Source organism: Bufo bufo, chromosome 4 (genome assembly GCF_905171765.1).
Source record: "Bufo bufo chromosome 4, aBufBuf1.1, whole genome shotgun sequence".
NCBI classification, from domain to species: domain Eukaryota; kingdom Metazoa; phylum Chordata; class Amphibia; order Anura; family Bufonidae; genus Bufo; species Bufo bufo.
In genome coordinates this window covers 259,247,276-259,275,023 of record NC_053392.1, presented here as the reverse complement: position 1 = coordinate 259,275,023, position 27,748 = coordinate 259,247,276, and the positions used below count along the sequence as shown (strand labels likewise).

The 27,748-nt window shown below is 41.8% G+C and overlaps 1 protein-coding gene across 1 annotated transcript in view; it reads left to right on the top strand.

The window, feature by feature from the left end:
* The window catches only part of CSMD1 (CUB and Sushi multiple domains 1), a 2,494,699-nt gene that overhangs the window by 1,532,183 nt on the left and 934,768 nt on the right, over positions 1 to 27,748 (top strand). The window contains exon 19 of the mRNA XM_040430026.1: positions 27,446 to 27,562. Coding sequence (XP_040285960.1) covers positions 27,446 to 27,562 — 117 coding nt within the window. The remainder of the gene's footprint in view (positions 1 to 27,445; positions 27,563 to 27,748) is intronic.

Here is a 27,748-nt window from a genome sequence, read left to right as displayed (position 1 = left end):
TTACCATTTTCATTTAATTCTTGTGGGGCACCTAAACGGTTAACAAAGTTTGTAAAATCAGTTTTGAATAGCTTGAGGGGTATAGTTTCTAAAATGGTGTGATTTATGGGTGGTTTCTAATATGTAAGCCCCAGAATGTGACTTCAAACCTGAACTTGGGGTTTCTTAAAAATTTTAAGATTTGCTTCTAAACTTCTAAGCCTTCTAACATCCCAAAAAAATAAAATGCCATTTTCAAAATGATTCAAACATGAATTAGACATATGTGGAATGCAAGGTAATAACTATTTTTGGAGGTATTACTATCTATTATTTTATCACTGTCATGAAGCACAATATGTGACGAGAAAACAATCTCAGAATGGCCTGGATACTCCATCTCTGACCGTGAATTAAGGACCAGAGAAGTACATGTACATCATGGTGATCGGTTGGGTGCAGGAGCTGTGCCTGCCCGATCAGCAGAAGGGGTCCGGCAGTCACTGATAGCCGTACCCCTTCTGCATGCGCCGGCATCAGTGAAATCACAGATGCCAGAGCATTAACCCCTGCATGCTGCGGTCAGGCTGACCGCGGTAAATGCGATGTCTGTGTAGGGAGGAAGCAGCCATCGGGTCCCCGCGCTGCTGTGACGAGGACCCGATGGCATGGAAGGCAGCACAATGCCTTCCTTAGGCATCGTGGCTGCCTTCTGGAAGATCCTGTGAGATCCAGCCACCTGGATATCACAGGCAGGAAGGCTGTAAGTGTATAACAGTGTGTAATACACTTACAGCCAATGCATGACAATACAGAAGAATTGGCATGCATTGTAAAGGGGATCAGACCCCCAAAAGTTGTAGTTCCAGAATGGGACAAAAAATAAAGTGAAAAAAATGTAAAAAAATTAAGTTTTCCCCCAAAATATTTTAAAGTTTCAAGTAAAATTTTTTATTAAATATCCTTTTGCCAAAATAAAGGGAAAAATAGTAAAAAATAGTAAAAAAAAGAAAAGTACACATATTAGGTATTGCCGCGTCTGTATCGACCAGCTCTATAAAAATATTGTATGACCAAACTCTTCAGGTGAACACGGTCCAAAAAATTTAATAAAAACTGTGCTAAATAAAAAATTTTTGGTCAACCTACATCACTAAAAGTGCAACACCAAGCGATCAAAAAGGCATATACCCTACAAAATAGTACCAATCTAACCGTCACCTAATCCCACAAAACATGAGCCACTTCCTAAAACAATCGCCCCCAAAAAATAAAACACTATGGCTCAGAATATGGAGACACTAATACATTGATTTTTTTGTTTCAAAAATGCTGTCATTGTGTAAAACTTAAGTAAATTAAAAAAAGTATATAAATATAAAAAAAGTGCAAAAAAAATTAAAACATTTTTACAAATATATATATATTTTTTATATTAAAGTTCAAATCACCTTTACTGCTGACACCTTCCCCACTGTCATGGAGCCCACTGCTTGAATCTTAAGTCCACACAGATGAATTAGAACTGACACTAACATTGACCTATAGGCTGAATTCACACCTTTTTATTCTCCAGTACTTTATTGGCGCTGCCTCTATGTCCTTATTTTGTTAAACTAAAGAGTCATTGGGACACCTGCAGGGGAACGTAGCATTTCTATTTTTGCTTTACTAAAGGATGCTATATGCTTTTTCTTTTTTTGTTTATCTAGGTGTTAGCTAGGAATGTTGGTGGCCTGTACAATGATGTGTATGTGCATATATGTGACCTGCCTGTCATTCTGATGCATAGTAACTATTTTGCTCCCAGAAAGGACTATCTATGCATGTTGCTGCACTGCACAATTATCTACACCAGGATATATTCTCTGTAAAGTTTAACTGCAGGCCTAGATAGACCTGATTTAACATGGTTTGTGACAAATTAATTTCCAACTAAGCAAATTTTTATGAAAAGCGACAGAATCGAGTTTTTGAAAACTTGCTCATCTCTATTTATTTTATTTATTAGCAATGGAGGTTTAATATATATATTGAAATGCAAGTCTGAAGAAAAAACATGGGAGTAGTCCTTTAACCCCATCACTATCGAGCTTTTCACCTTAAAGGGCTTCTACCACCAGAAATACTGTTATGTAGCTGACTGACAATTTTGAACAGAAGGTCAAATGAGGGGTCATTCTGGGGTGGGCACTGTGCATTATCGTTGTAATGCAAAAACGTCAGTATTAGGCCTCATGCACACGGCCGTTGTTTTGGTCCGCGTCCGAGCCCCACACTGTGCGGCTCGGGCGCGGGCCCATTCACTTCAACAAGAATAGGCAGTTATATCAATGGCCGCCCATTCCGTTCCGTTAATTGCGGAAGGCACACGGGCGTCTTCCATTTTTTGCGGATCCGTGGTTTGCAGACTGCAAAAAACAGCATGTAGCCTTAATTGAAATCGATTACGGACCGTGGTGTTACTGTAAATTGGAGTGTGGTCCAAGACATCCACACTCCAATACTGATTAATTTTAGTTTTTTTCACTAGGCCCAAATGCAGAAAGAGCCCCCAAAAGGTCATCATCTCTGCTGCATTTAGCGTATGGCGATGTAGGGTGCTAGGAAATAAATTGCTGGGCGTATAAATTTGTTGGAGATACCATCAAATTTATAAAATCTTCAGAGAAAAGGATTTAAAAAAAATCAATTTCAGTGAAGCCTGCACAGTCTATCTGAATTCCTGAGTTGCCCTCAAACTCAGGAATTTGGGGCTGATAATTCTCAGGGAGTGGGGTCCATGTGGGCTCACTCTGGGGGGGCTGCCTCCCCTGCTACCCTGGGGCGCCTTCTAGAATGTCCCTCATCAGCGGATGATGATGAGGGGGTAGAGGAGTAGAGGAAAGTAGCATCTTCTTATCCCTCGCTAGCAGTCTCAGTATCAGACTCAAGAATGGCCTATGCCTCTTCAGCTGAGTACACTCATTGGGATAAATGGGACATTTTTATTATATTGGGGTGTAACGTGTGAAATGTGTAAACCTTTATTTAGTGTGAGGGGTGTATATGTAGTGTTTTCACACGTGAAGGGGCTTGTAATAAATTTGAAATTAAATTTAGAAGAAAAGTTGTACAAAAAAAGTATTTTCTGCAAAAAAAGTATTTTCAGAAAAATAAATGTATTATCTGCACAAAAAAGTATTTTCTGCACAAAAAAGTCTTTGCTGCACAAAAAAAGTATTTTCTATAAAAAAAAATAATTGTAATGCAAACTAAGCAGATGCAATCAGTAATGGACACTACTGATCGGTGCTCAGATAGTGCTCTCGTCCAAAAACCTAAACTCACATTAACTGAAAATTAAATATACAGTACAGACTAAAAGTTTGGACACACCTTCTCATTCGAAGAGTTTTCTTTATTTTCATGACTATGAAGGCATCAAAACTATGAATTAACACATGTGGAATTATATACATAACAAACAAGTGTGAAACAACTGAAAATATGTCATATTCTAGGTTCTTCAAAGTAGCCACCTTTTGCTTTGATTACTGCTTTGCACACTCGTGGCGTTCTCTTGATTAGCTTCAAGAGGTAGTCCCCTGAAATGGTCTTCCAACAGTCTTGAAGGATTTTTCAGAGATGCTTAGCACTTGTTGGCCCTTTTGCCTTCACTCTGCGGTCCAGCTCACCCCAAACCATCTCGATTGGGTTCAGGTCCGGTGACTGTGGAGGCCAGGTCATCTGGCGCAGCACCCCATCACTCTCCTTCATGGTCAAATAGCCCTTAATTTCAAAGTTTTCCCAATTTTTCGGCTGACTGACTGACCTTCATTTCTTAAAGTAATGATGGCCACTCGTTTTTCTTTACTTAGCTGCTTTTTCTTTGCCATAATACAAATTCTAACAGTCTATTCAGTAGGACTATCAGCTGTGTATCCACCTGACTTCTCCTCAACGCAACTGATGGTCCCAACCCCATTTATAAGGCAAGAAATCCCACTTATTAAACCTGACAGGGCACACCTGTGAAGTGAAAACCATTTCAGGGGACTACCTCTTGAAGCTCATCAAGAGAATGCCAAAAGTGTGCAAAGCAGTAATCAAAGTAAAAGGTGGCTACTTTGAAGAACCTAGAATATGACATATTTTCAGTTGTTTCACACTTGTTTGTTATGTATATAATTCCACATGTGTTAATTCATAGTTTTGATGCCTTCATAGTCATGAAAATAAAGAAAACTCTTTGAATGAGAAGGTGTGTCCAAACTTTTGGTCTGTACTGTATATATCTAACTAACTACCACTAACTGCAGGTATTTTTTCACACCGAAAAAAAACAAAACAAAAAAATGTGCAGATGCTACTGAGCACACTGCTGATCGGTTTTCTGTAGCAAGCACGCACGTACACAGATCATGTGTGCGTGCAAAAACAAGTATAAGGCCTCTTTCACACTTGCGTTGTCCGGATCCATCGTGCACTCCATTTGCCGGAGTTGCCTGCCGGATCCGTAACAACGCAAGTGAACTGAAAGCATTTGAAGATGGATCCGTCTTCAAAATGCGTTCAGTGTTACTATGGCACCCAGGACGCTATTAAAGTCCTGGCTGCCATAGTAGTAGTGGGGAGCGGGGGAGCAGTATACTTACAGTCCGTGCGGCTCCCGGGGCGCTCCAGAATGACGTCAGAGCGCCCCATGCGCATGGATGACGTGATCCATGCGATCACATCCATGCGCGTGGGGCGCCCTGACGTCACTCTGAAGCGACCCGGGAGCCGCACGGACGGTAAGTATACTGCTTCTCCGCTCCCCACTACACTTTACCATGGCAAACAGGACTTTAGCGTCCTGGAAGCCATGGTAACCATTCAGAAAAAGCTAAACGTTGGATCCGGTAATGCGCCGAAACAACGTTTAGCTTAAGGCCGGATCCGGATTAATGCCTTTCAATGGGCATTAATTCTGGATCCGGCCTTGCGGCAAGTGTTCAGGATTTTTGGCCGGAGCAAAAAGCGCAGCATGCTGCGGTATTTTCTCCGGCCAATAAACGTTCCGGAACTGAAGGCATCTTGATGCATCCTGAACGGATTTCTCTCCATTCAGAATGCATGGGGATAATCCTGATCAGGATTCTTCCGGCATAGAGCCCCGGCGACGGAACTCTATGCCGGAACACAACAACGCAAGTGTGAAAGAGCCCTTAAACTTCACTACGGTGCTCCCCAAAATGCACACACGCAGATGGGGGCGGGAAGCGACAAGGACAGGGATAGAGGGTGGTTTAGGGATCTGGAACAGCTGCAAATGGAAAAAAAATCTGTGTAGCTATTCCAAATGTTCTTCTTCTTTCTTCTTTTGTTCTTCTTTCAGCATGAAAGGGTTAATTCGCAGTGGTTGTGCACCACAAGTCTCAGCAAGCCTACAGCAACACAGAAAGACACAGAACCTCTCTGCACGCAGTCACCAGCTAGCATGGCTACATGCAGGGAAGTTCTGCCTCTTCTTGTGCAGCTATAGTGCTGCCATTGGCTGGAGCGTTGTTCCAGCCAATAGCAGCGCTGGCAGGGCACTCAAAACACTGGTGTCCCCTGCCTGACCTAGGAGGAGACAGGTGCTGACTTGTTAAGCACCGGTCACCTCCACATGACACCCCCCTCCCCCCCTGCTGCTTTGTATGTGCCCCTAGGAAACAAGAGAGCTTCAGCAGAATGGGCATGCTCCCTTAGCTGCAGGAGAAAAGACACTCTCCTTGATCTACCAGCTTGATATAAATCTTGCAGCAAAATTAATGGGGAGATCTTCTGTACAGAGCAGCCATCGTACGAGACTCACCAAGCGATTTTGCTCAGGGACCTGGTGTATACAGCGCCGTACCCCTTCTAGCGCCGTACATGTACGGCACTGGTATCCTAAGGGTTAACAACAGGATAGTGGCTTATTTATATTGTGTTATTTTACATTATATTTATAATCAGACATCATATAGTACATGACAATCTCTTTCTAACAAAACTAGAACCAGCCCTGTACCTCACATGGATCCAGAGATCTCCCCATTAATTTAGCTGCAAGATTTATATCAAGCTGGTAGATCAAGGGGAGTGTCTTTTCTCCTGCAGCTAAGGGAGAATGCCCATTCTGCTAAAGCTCTCTCCCTATCAAAGCTCAGCAGTCAGTTGAAGGATGAGACTGAGCATGTGCGGCCATCTCAGTGAGCCGGACAAAGAAATAAGAAAAATATAAACAGCAGGTGGCGCTATAGAGATACATTTCAATGAATAACTCAGTGATAGAGTTGAGCGGACAGCTGGATGTTCGGGTTCGACTAGTTAGGCCGAACTTGAAAAAAAAGTTCGGGTTTAGGACCCGAACTTGACCCGAACTTGACCCCGAACCCGAGCCCCATTGAAGTCAATAGGGACCCAAACTTTTGGGCACTAAAATGGCTCTAAAATAGTCCTGGAAAGGGCAAGAGGGCTGCAAAAGGCATAAAAATGTGCTTAAGAGCATGGCATCGGTTCTGCAAACAAATGTGGATAGGGAAATGACTTAAAATAACATAAAATACAGAAAAATTCAAAATAACAATCTGGATCTAGGAGTAGGAGGTTGAGGAGGCGATGGATGGGTGGATGTAGCGGTGTAGGTTGACATGGCGGTGTAGGTGGTAGTGGTGGTGAAGGAGGAATAGGTAGCCAAAACTGATTTGTGTTATTTTTTATTTTTAAATTGGGGTATCCCCCAAAATATTGGGACATATAACAAAATAAAGCAAAGAATAAGTGCACTTGAGTACAAGAATGGATGGTTGAGGCTGATATAAATGTCTATTCTGCAGAAGGTACGGACAAGTCCTGTGGGATCCATGCCTGGTTCATTTTAATAAACGTAAGCTTGTCCACATTGGCTGTGGCCTGTGATAATGCTCTCTGCCGTGCTAAACACACGTTCACACTATACACTGGCTGCAGGGCAGGTCAGCACCTCCAAGGCTGACAAAGCTTTTCCACATTTGGGCCATGCTAACCCTGCCTTCTCAGGTGCTGGCGGTGCCCGAGCTGCGTTGGCGACCTCTTCCTTTTGAGAGATTTAGGCCCATGTCACCCAGGCACAGCAGGGTATACGCCAAAAATGGTAAAATGTCACACGACAATTGAAAATAAGATTTTTTTCAATTTAGGGCACTAAAATTGGCATTTTTTTGCATTAAAATGGCTCTAAAATAGTCCCTGAAAAGGCTAGAGGGATGTAAAAGGCAGTAAAATGTGCTTAACCCCTTAAGGACCTAGGACGTACCGGTACGCCCTATTTCCCGAGTCCTTAAGGACCCAGGACGTACCGGTACGTCCTGACTTAAAATCTGTATTCCGGCGCCCCAGGGGTTAATTGGAACGGGATTTCGGCTGAAATCATTCAGCCGGCATCCCGTAACAATGCAGGGGGGGGTCATTTGACCCCCCCGTATCGGCGATCGCAGCAAACCGCAGGTCAATTCAGACCTGCGGTTTGCTGCGCTTTTTGCTGTTTCTGATCGCCGCGGTCCCTGACCGCGGGGATCAGAAACTTTAGAGTGGCTAAAATAAATATTTTTCACCCCCCCCTGCACCCCTGCACGATTTTATGCCGGAGGGTGGTGCGGGGGGGGTGTCGCAGGAGGTGGGGGCGTTGCGGGAGGCGGGCGGTGCGGCAGGCGGGATCGCGATCCCCCGCCCGCCTCCCCATGAACGATCGTTGGCTTCTAGTGGTTGTACCAGGGTGCCAGCACATTGCTGGCACCCTGGTATAAACGGCTGACATCTGTGAAGATGTCAGCCGTTTAACCCTTTCCATACCGCGGTCCGTACGGACCGCTGTATGGAAAAAGTTAACTGTCATCGGTCAGGGAGCTCCCTCCCTCTCCATCGGGGGGCTGCTGTGCCTTTGCAGCCCCCCGATGGAGAGGGAGAGAGCCCCCAGAGAGCCCCCCTCAGCCCCGTGCTTACCCTTCCCCGTCTGCGAAGTTCTGAGCAGACGGGGAGGGTTCCCATGGCAACAGGACGCCTGCTCAGGCGTCCTGCTGTCCATGGTGCTGAACAGATCTATGCTAAAAGCACAGATCTGTTCAGTGTAAGTAAAATACAGTACAGAACAATATATATTGTTCTGTACTGTATTATACAGACACCAGACCCACTGGATCTTCAAGAACCAAGTGGGTCTGGGTCACAAAAATGTAAAAAAAAGTGAAAAAAGTTAAGATAAAAAAAAAACATTTATCACTGAATAAAAATTAAAAAAATAAAATAAACTACACATATTAGGTATCGCCGCGTCCGTAACGACCTGATCTATAAAATGGTCATGTTACTTTCCCCGCACGGTGAACGCCATAAAAATAAAAAAATAAAAACTATGAGAAAATTGAAATTTTGCCCACCTTACTTCCCAAAAAAGGTAATAAAAGTGATCAAAAAAGTCGCATGTACGCCAAAATAGTACCAATCAAACCGTCATCTCATCCCGCAAAAAATGAGACCCTACTCAAGATAATCGCCCAAAAGCTGAAAAAACTATGGCTCTTAGACTATGGAGACACTAAAACATGATTTTTTTTTTTTCAAAAATGAACTCATTCTGTAAAACTTACATAAATAAAAAAAAAGTATACATATTAGGTATCGCCGCGTCCGTATCGACCGGCTCTATAAAAATATCACATGACCTAACCCCTCAGATGACCACCGTAAAAAAATAAAAATAAAAACAGTGTAAAAAAAGCCATTTTATGCCATCTTACGTCACAAAAAGTGTAATAGCAAGCGATCAAAAAGTCATATGCACCCCAAAATAGTGCCAATCAAACCGTCATCTCATCCCGCAAAAAATGAGACCCTACTCAAGATAATCGCCCAAAAACTGAAAAAACTATGGCTCTTAGAATATGGAGACACTAAAACATTTTTTTGGTTTTAAAAATGAAGTTATTGTATAAAACTTACATAAATAAAAAAAAATGTATACATATTAGGTATCGCCGCGTCCGCGACAACCTGCTCTATAAAAATACCACATGATCTAACCTGTCAGATTAATGTTGAAAATAACAAAAAAAAAAAAGGGGCCAAAAAAAGCTATTTCTTGTTACCTTGCTGCACAAAAAGTGTAATATAGAGCAACCAAAAATCATATGTACCCTAAACTAGTACCAACAAAACTGCCACCCTATCCCGTAGTTTCTAAAATGGAGTCACTTTTTTGGAGTTTTTACTCTAGGGGTGCATCATGGGGGCTTCAAATGGGACATGGTGTCAAAAAAAACAGTCCAGCAAAACCTGCCTTCCAAAAACCGTATGGAATTCCTTTCCTTCTGCACCCTGCCGTGTGCCCGTACAGCAGTTTACGACCACATATGGGGTGTTTCTGTAAACTACAGAATAAGGGCCATAAATATTGAGTTTTGTTTGGCTGTTAACCCTTGCTTTGTAACTGGAAAAAAAATATTAAAATGGAAAATCTGCCAAAAATGTGAAATTTTGAAATTGTGTCTCTATTTTCCATTAAATCTTGTGCAACACCTAAAGGGTTAACAAAGTTTGTAAAATCAGTTTTGAATAGCTTGAGGGGTGTAGTTTCTTAGATGGGGTCACTTTTATGGAATTTCTAATCTAGGGGTGCATCAGGGGGGCTTCAAATGGGACATGGTGTCAAAAAACCAGTCCAGCAAAATCTGGCTTCCAAAAACCAAACCGCGCACCTTTCACTCTACGCCCTACTGTGTGCCCGTACAGTAGTTTACGGCCACATATGGGGTGTTTCTGTAAACGGCAGAGTCAGGGCAATAAAGATACAATCTTGTTTGGCTGTTAACCCTTGCTTTGTTAGTGGAAAAAATGGGTTAAAATTGAAAATTAGGCAAAAAAATGAAATTCTCAAATTTCATCCACATTTGCCAATAACTCTTGTGCAACACCTAAAGGGTTAACGACGTATGTAAAATCAGTTTTGAATACCTTGAGGGGTGTAGTTTCTTAGATGGGGTCACTTTTAGGGAGTTTCTCCTCTAGGGGTGCATCAGGGGGCTTCAAATGGGACATGGTGTCAAAAAACCAGTCCATAAAAATCAGCCTTCCAAAAACCAAACGGCGCACCTTTCACTTTACGCCCCGCTGTGTGGCCGTACAGTAGTTTACGGTCACATATTGGGTGTTTCTGTAAACGGCAGAGTCAGGGCAATAAAGATACAATCTTGTTTGGCTGTTAACCCTTGCTTTGTTAGTGGAAAAAATGGGTTAAAATGAAAAATTTGACAAAAATATGAAATTCTCAAATTTCCTCCCCATTTGCCAATAACTCTTGTGCAACACCTAAAGGGTTAACAATGTATGCAAAATCAGTTTTGAATACCTTGAGGGGTGTAGTTTCTTAGATGGGGTCATTTTTGGGTGGTTTCTATTATGTAAGCCTCGCAAAGTGACTTCAGACCTGAACTGGTCGCTAAAAATTGAGTTTTTGTAAATTTCTGAAAAATTTCAAGATTTGCTTCTAAACTTCTAAGCCTTGTAACATCCCCAAAAAATAAAATATCATTCCCAAAACAATTCAAACATGAAGTAGACATATGGGGAATGTAAAGTCATCACAATTTTTTGGGGTATTACTATGTATTACAGAAGTAGAGAAACTGAAACTTTGAAATTTGCTAATTTTTTTCAAATTTTTGGTAAATTAGGTATTTTTTTGTGCAAAAAAAATAATTTTTTTGACTTCATTTTACCAGTGTCATGAAGTACAATATGTGACGAAAAAACAATCTCAGAATGGCCTGGATAAGTCAAAGCGTTTTAAAGTTATGAGCACTTAAAGTGACACTGGTCAGATTTGCAAAAAATGGCCTGGTCCTTAAGGTGAAAATGAGCCCGGTCCTTAAGGGGTTAAGAGCATGGCAACTGCTCTGCAAACAAATGTGGATAGGGAAATAACTAAAAATGAAATAAAATAACTAAAATTTACAAATTATTAACCTGCAACTCAGAGAAGGAGGTGGATATGGAGTCGGAGGTTGAAGAGGCGGTGAATGTGGTGTTGTAGGTGGAGGCAGCAATGGAGGAGGGGGAGGTAGCCAACAATGTATTTTTTTTCTTTTTTATTGGGGTAGGTAGCCCCCAAAATATTGGGACAAATAAAAAAAAGAAAACAAAGAATCATTGCACTTGACTTGAGTACACGAATGTATGTTTGATGGTGGTATAAATGTCTATTCTGCACAAGGTACAGACAAGTCTTGTGGGATCCAAGCCTGGTTCATTTTAATGAACGTGAGCTTGTCCACGTTGGCGGTGGACAGGCGGCTGCGTCTGTCTGTAATGACGCCTCGTGCCGTGCTAAATACACGTTCAGATAGTACACTGGCTGCAGGGCAGGCCAGCACCACCAAGGCATACAGGGCAAGCTCTGGCCATGTGGACAATTTGGAGACCCAGAAGTTGAATGGGGCCGAACCATCAGTCAGTACGTGTCGGCGTGTGCACAGGTACTGTTCCACCATGTTGTTCAAATGCTGCCTCCTGCTAACACGCTCCATATCAGCAGTTGGGGCCGGTTGTTGCGGCAAGGTGACAAAGCTTTTCCACATGTCGGCCATGCTAACCCTGCCTTCTGAGGTGCTGAAGCTGACACAGCTGCGTTGGCGACCTCTTACTCCTCCCCTGCCTTCGCCTTGTGCTTCCACTTGTCCCCCGGCGTCAGTCGGGAATGCTCTCAGGAGCGCGTCTACCAGTCGCGCATTATCCGATCACGCTCCAGTGAGGGAATTAAGGACAGCACATTGTCTTTGTAACGGGGATCCAGCAGGGTGGCCAACCAGTAGTCAGCACACGTGAAAATGTGGGCAACTCTGCTGTCGTTGCGCAGACACTTGCAGCATGTAGTCGCTCATGTGTGCCAGGCTGCCCAGAGGTAAGGACAAGCTGTCCTCTGTGGGAGGCGTATCGTCTGCGTCCTCCCTATCCCCCCAGCCACGCACCAGTGATGGGCCCGAGCTGCGTTGAATACCACCCCGCTGTGAACATGCTTCATCCCCATCCTCCTCCTCCTCCTCATCCTCCTCCTCCTCCTCGTCCTCCAGTAGTGGGCCCTGGCTGGCCAAATTTGTACCTGGCCTCTGCTGTTGCAAAAATCCTCTTTCTGAGCCACTTCTAAAAGACTGGCCTGAAAGTGTTAGAGATGACCCCTCTTCCTCCTCCTCATCCTGGGTCACATGCTCTTCCATCATCGCCCTAAGTGTTTTCTCAAGGAGACATAGAAGTGGTATTGTAACGCTGATAACGGCGTCATCACAACTGGCCATGTTGGTGGAGTACTCGAAACAGCACAACAGGGCACACAGGTCTTGCATGGAGGCGGAGACATTGTGTGAAGAAGTGCCATGTCAGGGAACTCCTTGAAGCTGCCTTTGGTGTGCTCAGTCCCTGGTGACGGTGGCCAGTAGCAGGCGAACTGTTTCGGCGATGGCTACTCTGCTTTTGCACCCTGCTCCCGCTTTTGCTACGCTGTTCGCTTGATCTCACCACTGCCTCTTCCTCCGAACTCTGAAAGTCAGTGGCACGACCTTCATTCAATGTAGGGTCTAGGACCTCATTGTCCCCTGCATCGTCTTCCACCTAGTCTTCCTCCCAGACATCCTTTTCGGTCTGCACACTGCAGAAATACATAGCAGTTGGCACCTGTGTTTCGTCATCATCAGAGACGTGCTGAGGTGGTATTCCCATGTCTTCATCAGGAAACATAAGTGGTTGTCTTCCACCCCTTGGGAAGGGCTAGGTGGATGCCCTTGGGAAACTCTGCCAGCAGAGTCTTCAAACAGCATAAGAGACTGCTGCATGACTTGAGGCTCAGATGGTTCCCCGATATGCACGGGGGTGATGTGACAGACTGATGGGCATGGGTTTCAGGCGCCACCTGTCCGCTTTCTGCAGAAGACTGAGTGGGAGATAATGTGAACGTGCTGGATACACTGTCGGCCACCCAATTGACTAGTGCAAGTCCAGCACATACAGATACAAGCCAATATAGGGTCAATGAGAGAAATTGACTAGTGCCTGTACTTGCTCAGGCCTTACTATTCTTAGAACGGCATTAGGCCCGACCAAATATCGCTGTAGATTCTGGCGGCTACTGGGACCTGAGGTAGTAGGTTCAGTAGGACGTGTAGCTGTGGCAGAACGGCCACGTCCTCTCCCTGCACCAGAGGCTCCACCAACACCACCACCATGACCGCGTCCCTTATTAGATGTTTGCCTAATAGTTAGCGTTCACAAAGCAAAGTAAAAAGTAGTTAGGTCTGTTAAAAATAATTAACCGCCAATAAAAACCCTGATGTAGGGTATTGCACTCAATATTTTTTTTTAAACTCTATATGACAGCAGTATTTGTGGCCTAAATTTCACAGTAATTTATGCATGTCTAATCCCAGATGTGCAGTATATAAGAGGGTTTTTTTCCCCCCAGTAACCAAAAAGCCGTATTTCTGGCCTAAATGTGACAGTCACTTATGCACGTCTTATCCCAGATGTGCAGTATATTAGAGGGTTTTTTCACCCCAGTAAGCAAAAAGATGTATTTCTGGCCTAAATGTGACACTCACTTATGCACGTCTTATCCCAGATGTGCAGTATATTAGAGGGGTTTTTCACCATAGTAACCAAAAGCCGTATTTCTGGTCTAAATGTGACAGTCACTTATGCATGTCTAATCCCAGATGTGCAGTATATATTAGAGGGTTTTTTCACCCCAGTAACCAAAAAGCCGTATTTCTGGCCTAAATGTGACAGTAACTTATGCATGTCTAATCCCAGATGTGCAGTATATAAAAGGGTTTTTTCATCCCAGTAACCAAAAAGATGTATATCTCGCCTAAATGTGACAGTCACTTATTCACGTCTTATCCCAGATTTTGCTGTATATTAGAGGGTTTTTTCACCCCATTAATCAAAAAGATATATTTCTTGCCTAAATGTGACAGTCACTAATGCACTTCTTATCCCAGATGTGCAGTATATTAGAGGGTTTTTTCACCCCAGTAGCCAAAAAGCAGTATTTCTGGCCAAAATGTGACAGTCACTTATGCACGTCTAATCCCAGATGTGCAGTATATTAGAGTGTTTTTTCACCCCAGTAACCAAAAAGCCGTATTTCTGGTCTAAATGTGACAGTCACTTACGCACGTCTAATCCCAGATGTGCAGTATATTAGAGGGTTTTTTCACCCCAGTAACCAAAAAGCTGTATTTCTGGCCTAAATGTGACAGTCACTTATGCATGTCTAATCCCAGATGTGCAGTATATTAGAGTTTTTTTTTTACCTCAGTAACCAAAAAGCCGTATTTCTGGCCTAAATGTGACAGTCACTTATGCACGTCTAATCCCAGATGTGCAGTATATATTAGAGGGTTTTTTCACCCTAGTTACCAAAAAGATGTATTTCTAGCCTAAATGTGACAGTCACTTATGCACGTCTTATCCCAGATTTTTCAGTATATTAGAGGGTTTTTTCAGCCCAGTAACCAAAAAGATGTATTTCTGGCCTAAATGTGACAGTCACTTATGCACGTCTTATCCCAGATGTGCAGTATATAAGAGAGTTTTTTCACCCCAGTAACCAAAAAGCCGTATTTCTGGCCTAAATGTGAAAGTCACTTATGCACGTCTAATTCCAGATGTGCAGTATATTAGAGGGGTTTTTCACCCCACTAACCAAAAAAAACATATTTTTTGCCTAAATGTGACAGTCACTTATGCATGTCTAATCCCAGATGTGCAGTATATTAGAAGTTTTTTTCACTTCAGTAACCAAAAAGCCGTATTTCCGGCTTAAATGTGACAGTCACTTATGCACGTCTAATCCCAGATGTGCAGTATATTAGAGGGTTTTTTCACCCCAGTAGCCAAAAAGCCGTAATTCTGGCCTAAATGTGACAGTCACTTATGCATGTCTAATCCCTGATGTGCAGTATATATTAGAGAGTTTTTTCACCCCAGTAACCAAAAAGATGTATTTTTTGGCCTAAATGTGACAGTCACTTATGCACGTCTTATCCCAGATTTTGCAGTATATTAGAGGTTTTTGTTTACTCCAGTAAGCAAAAAGATGTATTTCTGGCCCAAATGTGACAGTCACTTATGCACTTCTTATCCCAGATGTGCAGTATATTAGAGGGGTTTTTCACCCCAGTAATCAAAAAGCAGTATTTCTGGCCAAAATGTGACAGTCACTTATGCACGTCTAATCCCAGATGTGCAGTATATTAGAGTGTTTTTTCACCCCAGTAACCAAAAAGCCGTATTTCTGGCCCAAATGTGACAGTCACTTATGCACTTCTTATCCCAGATTTTGCAGTATATTAGAGGTTTTTTTTACCCCAGTAAGCAAAAAGATGTATTTTTAGCCTAAATGTGACAGTCACTTATGCACTTCTTATCCCAGATATGCAGTATATTAGAGGGTTTTTTCACCCCTGTAACCAAAAAGCCGTATTTCTGGCCAAAATGTGACTGTCACTTATGCACGTCTAATCCCAGATGTGCAGTATATTAGAGGGTTTTTTCACCCCAGTAACCAAAAAGCCGTATTTCTGGCCTAAATGTGACAGTCACTTATGCACATCTAATCCCAGATGTGCAGTATATTAGAAAGTTTTTTCACCCCAGTAACCAAAAATCCGTATTTCTGGCCTATATGTGACAGTCACTTATGCACGTCTAATCCTAGACGTTTTTTTCACCCCAGTAACCAAAAAGCCGTATTTGTGGCCTAAATGTGACAGTCACTTCTGCACGTCTAATCCCAGATGTGCAGTATATTAGAGAGTTTTTTCACCTCAGTAACCAAAAAGCCGTATTTCTGGCCTAAATGTGACAGTCACTTATGCATTTCTAATCCCAGATGTGCAGTATATATTAGAGGGTTTTTTCACCCTAGTAACCAAAAAGATGTATTTCTAGCCTAAATGTGACAGTCACTTATGCACGTCTTATCCCAGATTTTGCAGTATATTAGAAGGTTTTTCACCCCAGTAAGCAAAAAGATGTATTTCTGGCCTAAATGTGACGGTCACTTATGCATGTCTAATCCCAGATGTGCAGTATATATTAGAGGGTTTTTTCACCCCAGTAACCAAAAAGCTGTATTTCTGGCCTAAATGTGACAGTCACTTATGAACGTCTTATCCTAGATTTTGCTGTATATTAGAGGTTTTTTTCACCCCATTAATCAAAAAGATATATTTCTTGCCTAAATGTGACAGTCAATTATGCACGTCTTATCCCAGATGTGCAGTATATTAGAGGGTTTTTTCACCCCAGTAAGCAAAAAGATGTATTTCTGGACCTGCAGACATGCAGATAGCCTGTGCTGGTGCACTATTGTTGCATAAAATGGCTGCTGATTATGTATTGACATTGACAAACTGATGTAAAAAAAGTTCGTTTTTAGCAGTAGTTGGCTCAGGGCAGTCTTAAAAAAAATGGTGCACTGCACCCACAAAACACATTTGCTGTTGATCGCTGAGTAAAAAAAGCAGTTCTTGATAAGATTTCTCCCTGATCTCTCCCTCACAGCAGCTGCAGCCTCTCCCTACACTAATCCGAGCAGAGTGAGGTGCGGTGCTATGCGACTCCAGCTTAAATAGAGGCTGGGTCACATGCTGCAGTTGGCTAATCACAGCCATGCCAATAGTAGGCATGGCTGTGATGGCCTTTTGGGGCAAGTAGTATGACACTTGTTGATTGGCTGCTGTGCAGCCTTTCAAAAAGCGCCAAGAAAGCGCCGAACTTTTACGTAAATGTTCGGGTTCGGGTCCGGGTGCCGAAAAACCTAAAGTTCGGTACGAACCCGAACTTTACAGTTTGGAGTTGATCAACTCTACTCAGTGACTATGCTAAATTTTAAATTTTATGCAATTACAAAAGTATTCAGTATCAGATGCTGGTTTGAAAACTGTTGAAAATTTTTTGTGCAACAACCCCTTTAACCCAAAGGATTGTAAATAAATAAATAAATGTCTGTCAGCTGCAGTGGTGGGAAGGAGGGTGACTTTCTCCCTGCAGCTCACAGTGCTGCTTACTAAGAGTGAGCTGTTCAAAAGAACATCCTTGTGTTCGTCCTGGCCCTGCGCCAGACAGAGAACAGGGAGTCTAAAAGCCGGACTGTCCGGCCTAAAACAGGACCTCTGGACACCCTAGGGGCAGGATGCTGTAAAGGTCATAGTTAAGGGGACGGTCCGCTATAGAGGTCAGTGTTAAGGGGCAGATTGCTGTAGAGGCCACTGTTAAGGGGAAGGGGTGTTGTGGAAATTACTGTTAAAGAGATGGGGTACTGTGGAGGTCACTTATAAAGGGGCAGCCACTGTGGAGGTCACTGTTAAAGGGGAGGGCTGCTGTGAAGGTCACTGTTAAGGGGCGGTATGATGTGAAGGTCACTGTTAAAGGGGCAGGCTGCTGTGAAGGTCACTGATAAGGGAGTGGGATGCTGTAAAGGTCACTGTTAAAAGGGCGAGCACTATGGAGGCATCTGTTACAGGGACATGGAACTGTGGCGGTCACAGTTAAGGGGACGGTCCGCTATGGAGGTCAGTGTTAAGGGTGCTGTAGAGGTCACTATTATTGGGGTGGGGTGTTGTGGAGGTCACATTTTAAGGGAACAGAGCTCTGTAGAGGTCACTGTTAAGGGGCGGATTATTGTGGAAATCACTCTTAACGAGACTGGGGTACTGTGGAGGTCAGTAATAAAGAAGCGTCCGCTGAGGAGGTCACTGATAAAGGGGAGGGCACTGTGAATGTTACTGCTAAGGGGGCAGCCAGCTGTGGAGGTCACTGTTAAAGGGGCGGGGTGCTGTAGAGGTCACTGTTATGGGGGATACTGTCGATATTTTTTAACGACACATACAAACATTAAATGAAATAGATAAAATATACCCGTGCCGGGTCCTTCAGCTAGTATTATATAAAACTAAAATGTAATTTATTTATGCTCACTGGTAATATAATGTGTTTTGATAAGAATACTCTAGTTTTTAAAGCATGTATTGATTTACTCTAGTTTATAGACCATTTAATGGTTCACTCAGACAATCCCTTCTGTAAAACTTGATGGCTCCAGAACCTCCTGCAATTGGCTGTTATTGCTGTGAAAATTTGTTTAGCCATACATTTCCACCATAGCAGTTTGCTGCTATTCAAATGAATGTGTGACTTAGTCACAGATGGCTGGGCCAAGTTTGACAGAATAAGATTCTCTCTCACCAAGTAGAGAATGCCCTCTATTAGTGTATGTCCATGTGCACTAATAGGGCATAGGGAGAAATGTCTTCAAGAAACAACTTTTTTAACCCCTTAAGGATCCTTGCTGTACATATATGTCACAGCTGGATGTCACTTAAGGACTAGTGATGTACATGTACGACAGGCTGATCGGGCGGGTGCAGGACCTGCGCCCAATTGATCAGCGGCACAGACCCGGCAGTCACTGACAGCTGGGTCCCTGCTACATATGCCGGCATTGGTGAAAACACAGATGCCGGCGTGTTAACCTCTTGTATGTCGCGGTCAAAGCTGACCGCGGCATACAAAGGGTTTGAAGAGGGTACTGGTGCCCTTCGCTTCCCCATCGGGTCTCAGAGCTGCAGTGGCAGTGACACGATGGCAGAGAAGGCTAGCCCGATGCCTTCCATAGGCATCAGAGCTTGCCTTTTATGGAAGCCTATGAGATCCAGTCCTTAGGCTGTGTCTCATAGGCAGGCTGTCAGCATAAAAGCTGACAGCCAATGCATTACAATATAGGTTGTATTGTAATGCATTGCAGAGGGAATCAGACCCCATAAGATGAAGTCCCAGAGTGGGACAAAAATAAAGTTAAAAAAAGAGAAAAATGTGTTTTTCATAAAAAATAAATAAAGTTTCAAGTAAAAAAAAGATACAATTTTCATAAAATAAAACACATAAAATAAAAAAAATAAAAATAAAACCAGACATATTGGGTATTGGCGTCGGTAACGACCTTTTCTACAAAGATATCACATGATCCACTCCCTCATCCTGAGCGCCATAGAAAAAATTAAATAAAAACTGTGCTAAAGCAATCATTTTTTTGTCACCTTACATCACAAAAAATGTAATACCAAGCGATCAAAAAGTCATACACACCCCATACAAATCAAACGGTCATCCCATCCCGCAAAAAATGAGACCCTACCTAAGACAATCAGTGAAAAAATAAAAAACTATGGCTCTCAGAATATGGAGACACTAAAACATGTTTTATTTTTATTTTTTAATGCTGTTGTGTAAAACTTAAATAAAAACAAAATCATACATATCAGGTATTGCCGCATCCGTAACAACCTACTGTATAAAAATGTCACCTGAACTAACCCCTCAGGTGAACACCATAAAAAAAATCACAAAAAGTGTAATACCAAGCGAATAAAAAGTCATACACACCCCAAAATCATAGCAATCAAACCTACCAATCAAACTGTGATCTCATCCCGAAAAAAATTAGACCCTACCTAAGAAAATCACCTAAAAAATAAAAAAACTATGTGTCTCATAATATGGAGACACTAAAACATGATTTTTTTGTTTCAAAAATGCTGTTATTGTGTAAAACTTAAATAAATAAAAAAGTATACATATTCGGTATTGCCGTGTCTGTAAGAACCTGCTATATAAAAATATCACATGAACTAACCCCTGAGGTGAACACCGTAAAAAAATAAAAAAATAAAATGGTCAAAAAAGCCATTTTTTGTCACCTTACATCACAAAAAGTGTAATGCCAAGCAATCAAAAAGTCAAATGCATCTTAAAATAGTACTAAACCTTCATCTCATACTGAAAAAAACTGAGCCCATACATAAGAGAGTCACCCAAAAAATGAAAAAAATGAAAACTATGGCTTTCAGAATATGGAGACATATTCTTTATTATGTAAAACTGAAACAACCAACCAACTAAAAAAAGTTGTCATATTTGGTATTGTCACATCCGTAACAACCTACTCTATAAAAATACGACATGATCTAGCCTGTCAGATGAACATTGTAAATAAAAAATAAAAAACAGTGGCAAAACAGCTATTTTTTGCTACCTCACAAAAAGTGTAAAATAGAGCAACCAAAAATCATATGTACCCTAAAATAGTACCAACAAAACTGCCACCTTATCCTATAGTTTCCAATATGGGGTCATTTTTTTTTTAGTTTCTACTCTAGGGGTGCATCAGGGGGTCTTCAAATGTGACATGGCAACTTAACATTATGCCAGTAAAATCTGCCCTGCAAAAACCATATGGCATTCCTTTCCTTCTGCGCTCTGCCGTTTGCCCGTACACCTGTTTATGATCACATATGGGGTGTTTCTGTAAACTACAGAATCAGGGTAATAAATATTGAGTTTTGTTTGGCTGTTAACCCTTGCTTTGTTAGCGTAAATAAATGGATTAAAATGGAAAATCTGCCAAAAAAGTGAAATTCTAAAATTTTATCTCCATTTTCCTTTAATTCTTGTTGAACACCTAAAGGGTTAACAAAGTTTGTAAAATCAGTTTTGAATACCTTGAGGGGTGTAGTTTCTAAAATGGGGTCATATTATGTAAGCTTCACAAAGTGACTTCAGACCTGAACTGGTCCTTAAAAACTGGGTTTTGGAATTTTTTTTAAAAATTTTAAGATTTGCTTCTAAGTTTCTAAGCCTTCTAATGTCCCAAAAAATTAAAATGTAATTTACAAAATGATCCAAACATGAAGTAGACATATTGGAAATGTAAAGTAATAACTATTTTAGGAGTTATCACTATCTGTTTTAAAAGCAGATAAATAAAAATTTAGAAATTTGCTAATCTTTCTAATTTTTTGGTAAATTTGGTATTTTTTAATAAATAAAAATGAAATATTTTGACTCAAATTTACCACTGTCATGAAGTACAATATGTGAAAAGAAAAAAATCTCAGAATGGCTTGGATAAGTAAAAGCATTTTGAAGTTATCACCACATAAAGTGACACATGTCAGATTTGCTAATAATGACCTGGTACTTAAAGGGAACCTGTCACCGAGATTTTGTGTAAATAGCTGGGGACATGGGTTGCTAGATGGCCGCTAACACATCCGCAAAACCCAGTCCCCATAGCTCTGTGTGCTTTTATTGTGTAAAAAACTATTTGATACATATGCAAATTAACCTGAGATAAGTCCTGTCCCAGAGATGAGTCCAGCGTGAAGGTGCCCAGCACCACCGCGCATCCTCAGAATCTCCTCCTTGCTCCCTGATGTCAGAAAGCTAGAGCGCCGTAATCTCGCGATGCGCGAGCTAGCGCTTGCGCAGTGTCGTCATAGTGTTCCTTCCCTTTGCTGGCATCAGCCTCAGGGAATGAACTGCGCATGCATCGCGAGATTACGGTGCTCTAGCTTTCTGACGTCGGGGAGCACGGAGGAAATTCTGAGGATGCGGGGCGGTGCTATATACACAAAATCCCAGTGACAGGTTCCCTTTAAGGTAAAAAATAACAGGGTCCTGAAGGGGTTACTGATGGTCATACACATTAGATTAGATCCTTGTTAGCTGAATCTGCCAAGTTCAGCGGGCTTGGTTAGCAACCTAATATACATGAGGCCTCCCACCCAAATCCTGTGGCTGAGGTCACCATGTTGGATTTCAACTGTCCAATCCATTTGTTTGCAGGAGATAAGCTGTGGCTGAGCAGAGCATAAATATGTATGAAAGAATCTGGAGAGCTACTGTAATAGTTATTTTATGTGTATGGCCAGCTTAAGACCCAAGTCATATCACTAGGATTCTTAGCAATAGAAGACACAGACTAGCCAGGTGTAGCATGACTTGTATTCCAAGGTGATAAGCTTGGAACTTCACACCTGACTCAGAAATGCTGAGTTACAAATTCCACATGAGACACAATTCTACCACATTGTGTATCCATAGATCATAGGTCTTATGGGTATACATCGATTGGTCTTATGGGCATACAACAGACTTGTGCCTAGAGGGTTGTTCTAGACATATTCTATAATTATGACAGAGGATGTGTTTTTTTTTTGGGGGGGGGGGTTTGAACATAAATATTTCTAATAATGTCCTATAAATTATAAATTTTTCCATCACATTATACACTACTTGTTTCCATGTTTACGAACACCCTGCAATCCAGCAGCGTTGATCGTGCTTGCACACTATAGAAAAAAGTTGCAACACTTTTTCCTATAGTTTGCAAGCATGGTCATCGCTGATGTATTGCAGGGTGGCCGTGACCATCGAAACAAGCAGGGTATAATGTGAAGGAAAAATAAATCCAGTCAGCAAAGGAAGCAATATGGAGAATAACAATTCATTAGTAAGTAGTAACTTTCTCTACATGATAAATGCAACTTGCTGAAGTGAATCAACCCCTTTAGGACTGTATTACACCAGGTGATTGTATAAAAACGCTTGTCAGCGATGATCTGGCAGTGTAAGGCCTCTTACACACAGGCGTCGCATGTGAGGGTCGGATAGGATGCGGGTGCGTCGCGGGAAAATGTGAGATTTTTCCACGCGAGTGCAAAGCGTTTAATGCGTTTTGCACACACGTGAGAAAAATCGGCATGTTTGGTACCCAGACCCGAACCCGGACTTCTTCACAGAAGTTCGGGTTTGGGTAGGTGTTGTGTAGATTGTATTATTTCCCCTTATAACATGGTTATAAGGGAAAATAATAGCATTCTTAATACAGAATTCTAAGTAAATTAGGGATGTAGGGGTTAAAAAGAAAAAAAATTTACTCGCCTCATCCACTTGTTCGCGCAGCCCGGCTTCTTTTCTTTGATGACTTGGGAGGAAAAGGACCTTTGGTGATGTCACTGCGCTCATCACATGGTCCGTCACATGGTCCATCACATGGTCCATCACCATGGTGATGGATCATGTGATGAGCGCAGTGACGTCACCAAAGTTCCTTTTCCTCCCAGGTCATCAAAGAAGAAGAAAGAAACCCCTCCATCCCTAATTTACTTAGCATTCTGTATTAAGAATGATATTATTTTCCCTTATAACCATGTTATAAGGGAAAATAATAAAGATCGGGTCCCCATCCCGATCGTCTCCTAGCAACCATGCGTGAAAATCGCACCGCATCCGCACTTGCTTGCGGATGCTTGCGATTTTCATGCAGCCCCATTCACTTCTATAGGGCCTGCGTTGCGTTAAAAACGCACAATATAGAGCTTGCTGCAATTTTCACGCAACGCACAAGTGATGCGTGAAAATCACCGCTTATGTGCACAGCCCTATAGAAATGAATGAGTCCGGATTCAGTGCGGGTGCAATGCGTTCACGTCACGCATTGCACCCGCGTGGTAAACTCGCCCGTGTGAAAGGGGCTAATACTTCTGCTGATTACCCGAATGAGCAAACACTCGTTCATTGGACTGTCCATATCTTTTGACAGGTTTAAAAATTATTGTTTGCCGATTGCAGATCGAGGTGTCTAAACAACTGGACAGCAATGGTATAATGATCGGTCCTCCTCATGCTGTGGAGGAGATCACTGCTTGTAATAGCAGCAGTCTCCTCTACTAGTGAGCAAGCAATTGCTGGGCAGGAAGCAATCGTCGACAGAATTGGGCTGCTTAATACAGCCTTTAGAACTGCTGAGTAATTTGGATGTCTTTTTTTTACCTATATCAGGGTTAGAGTACTCCTAACTAGGGTTCAGCGAATCGAGTTTGGATTGTTGTATCTGAACCCAATTCTTTTAAAAACCATGAAGAATATGGGCTCCATCCAACTGTAAAATGTATGTCCCCCTCGGAGGTCTTTCTGAAGTTTCAGCGGAGGACTTACATTTTACAGTTTACGTAGTTTTTAAAAGAAGCGGGTTCGGATACAGCAATCCAAACCTGATTCACTCAACTCTACTGATAACAATAACTCTACTGATAACAAGAACAAATATGTTCTGGCTAATATGCTCTAAATGAAAATGGTTAATGTGGGAGTCAGGCACAAATATGTGTGTATTATTTGTGGCAACTAGAGATTAGCGAAGTTCTCAAAAATTCTATTCGGTCTGTTCGCTGAATTAAAAAAAAAGATTTGATTCAATCCGAATTTATTAGTGGCTGCAGAGAGCCTGTATAGTGGTGTAGAACACTGTGCCTTGCAGTAACACGCATAGGGAGTCTGCTGTGATAGTGAAACAATACTGTGAGTCAGTATGACACACAGATGACAGGCGACCTCTTAGAATCATTGCACACTTCACTTAATTGGGTAGTTATGGGGCCAAAACTGACCAAATAACTCAAGTGTGAACTTAGCCTAACAGGTAAATGTTAGGGCCAGGTATAAAGAACCGTGCACAGGCCCAAGATCCTACTATAGCGTGAAAGAGTGTGCTCCTTTTACACCGTCGTCAGCTGATTCCACATAGATGTCTACACAACCTGTTCTATTAAAGGGATTCTGTCACCAGTTTTTTACCCCCCCATTTAAAAATATGGTTATGTTCATGGAGCACTAGCGATTCCTCATGTGGTCTTATAACCGAAATCTGTAGGCTCATTTTGTCTAAAAAACGTTATAACTAACCTGTCATTCATCTCACAAAGGTGCCCAAGGGGATGCTCATGTCTTCCAGATGCCGCCCGCACCCGCCGCCGTTCGTGCCCAGCTCCTCCTTTGCTGTCATCAGCGCCGCCTCAGAATCCTTTGCTACGCCTCCGGCTCTCCCTCACTCCCCCCTCCTTCTTCTTTAACATCCCGCGTGCGCACAGGCCTCTGACAGGCTGGCGCCAGTGTTCAGGTCATCGGGAGGTTGAGCGCATGCGCACTTCGCTCCATGAAGCCGAACGGAGAAGTCTGCACGTGCGCATCAGGCACAGGCCTGTGCGCACGCGCGGGATGTTAGAGAAGAAGGAGGGGGGAGTGAGGGAGAGCCGGAGGCGTAGCAAAGGATTCTGAGGCAGCGCTGATGACAGCAAAGGAGGAGCTGGACACAAACGGCGGCGGGTGCGGGCGGCATCTGGAAGACATGAGCATCCCCTTGGGCACCTTTGTGAGATGAATGACAGGTTAGTTATAACGTTTTTTAGACAAAATGAGCCTACAGATTTCGGTTATAAGACCACATTAGGAATCGCTAGTGCTCCATGAACATAACCATATTTTTAAATGGGGGGGTAAAAAACTGGTGACAGAATCCCTTTAAACACTTATACAAGTAGAGCCCCCCGACAGAGTGGAGAGGGTGTCAGCAGTCTGATCCATCAGAACAATAACCTCCAAGAAACGGATCCTGTCTGTTGAGCATTCGCTTTCACTCGGTCAGGATTTGTTCAGTAATCCATGAGTATTGCTAAAGCCCCCCAAAAAAACGTACATACCTTCAATTCACCCCGTAAATGGCTGTAGTACAATGTAACTTCACCGCAGAAGGCAATTAAGATGTATTTTTTTTCATAGAAATACACCCCAAAAATAGAAATATAGCAATCAAAATTCACCACAGAACGGCTAATAGGACGTACGTATCTTTCCTAATAATACACCCCGTAAATGGCTGTAGTACAATGTAACCACCGCTGAACAGCAATTAAGACATTTTTTGATTAATAAACTCCTCCCCCCAAAAAAAAATAACAATCACAATTCACCACAGAATGAATAATAGGAAGTAGTTATATTTCCCTTCAATACACCCTGTAAATGGCTGTAGTACAATGTAACTTCGCCGCAGAACAGCAATTAAGATATATTCTTTTTCCTGGTAATACACCCCAAAAAAAGAAATATAACAATCACAATTCACCACAGAGCGGCTAATGGGACGTACGTATATTTCCTTTTAATACACCACGTAAATGGCTATAGTGCAATGCAACTTCACAGCTGAATGGCAATTATGACATATATTTTTCCTTTTTTTTTCTCTTATTAATACACCCTCCAAAAAAAAGTTATATAATGTAAAATAAATGCAGAACAGCTAATAGGACGTAGGTATCTTTCATATTAATACAGCCTATAAATTGCTGTAGTACAATGTAACTTCACCGCTGAACGGCAATTATGAAATTTGTTTTCCAATTAATACGCTCCCTAAAAAAAGTAAAACAATGTAAAATCAGCGCAGAACAGCTAATAGTAAATACGTATCTTTCCTATTAATACACCCCGTAGATGGCTGTAGAACAATGTAACTTTAACGCTGAACGGCAATTAAGACATATATTTTTTTTATTTTTTTTCCTATTAATACACCCCCCCAAAAAAATGTAAAACAATCTAAAATCAACGCAGAACGGCTAATAGGACGTACATATCTTTCCTATTAATACACCTCTTAAATGGCTGTATCACACAGAACTTGTACCCCAATCTATAGGCAAGGTTTGCTGGAATTACTAATGCATCATATAGTGCAAACAACCTAAAAGCCGCAGTATAACTGCAATTTGGATCCCCAATTAGTGCAGCATGTAATAGAATCGCTCCTATTACCCAGGCTGTATACTGTCCTATTGTACCCTGTTCTCCTTTTATAGTGTAGATGATGCCTTCCTATCCTTTCCCTACACCTTGACTAATTCCACTTTGTCAACTTCAATTCGCTCATCTCTAGTGGCAACCACTAATATGCACTGTCCCTTACTAAACATTGTCATCTTATTTAATGCCATTAAAGGTATGCAATTCTGCTACTACTGCTATCTTATTATAATAATAATAATAATAATAATAATATGTTTCAATTATACTAATATATTTTAATATGTATGGTAATCTATCCCATTTATTGTCTATGTTCTTTTCATGTAAAACCCATTAAGCTGTAATTACAGTAGTCTTTTTTTAATAACTGCATGCTTCACTATACTTTTTTGGCTAGTTTCTACCTCATTGTGAACATAATTGAGATAAATTATATAAACTATTAGAAGTGGAATTGTCATTACTTGCTCCCTACATCCCAATACTTAAAGGGGTATTATCATCTCAGACATATATAGCATAGCCACATATGCCCTAAATGTCTGATATTTCCAGTCCCCAATTTGGGACCCACACCTATCACTAGAATGGGTGTTCCCTGATGCCATCCCATTTAATTTAATTCTGTTGGCTGTTATCATGGAAACAATATATCTTGCTATGCTGTTTCGATAACTTTCCATTACTCATTCACTTCTATGAGAGATATGCAAAACTTATAGCTCAGAGAGCTTGATTGATCTGTAAACTCAGTTATTTCTCATAGTCTGAATGCAATGGGGCAGATTGACGAAAAGCTAAAGGAACATGGTGCCTTACAGGAAACAACTGCTTCTTACTAGTGGTTGGTGGAGGTTTCAGTGCCTGGACATCACTGATAAGAACTTATGAAAAGGACACATTATTTTAGTAGAAATACGTGTGTTTTTTTCTACTAATAGTTTTTTTTTGTTTGTTTCAGCTTTATGTGGTGGATATATTCATGGAAGGAGTGGAACAATTCTTTCTCCAGGTTTTCCTGACTTTTACCCTAATTCTTTGAATTGCACATGGACAATTGAAGTATCACATGGTAAAGGTATGTGATACATTACATTGGTAACCATTTACTGCTAAAATGATGGTCATATTTATAGGTTTGTTCAATTTTCTCATGAAAAAAAGACAACACAATATGACAATTAGAGATGAACAAATCGAAGCTGACGAAGTGGAATTCGTTTAGAATTTCAGGAAAAATTTGATTCACAACTAATGTGAATTT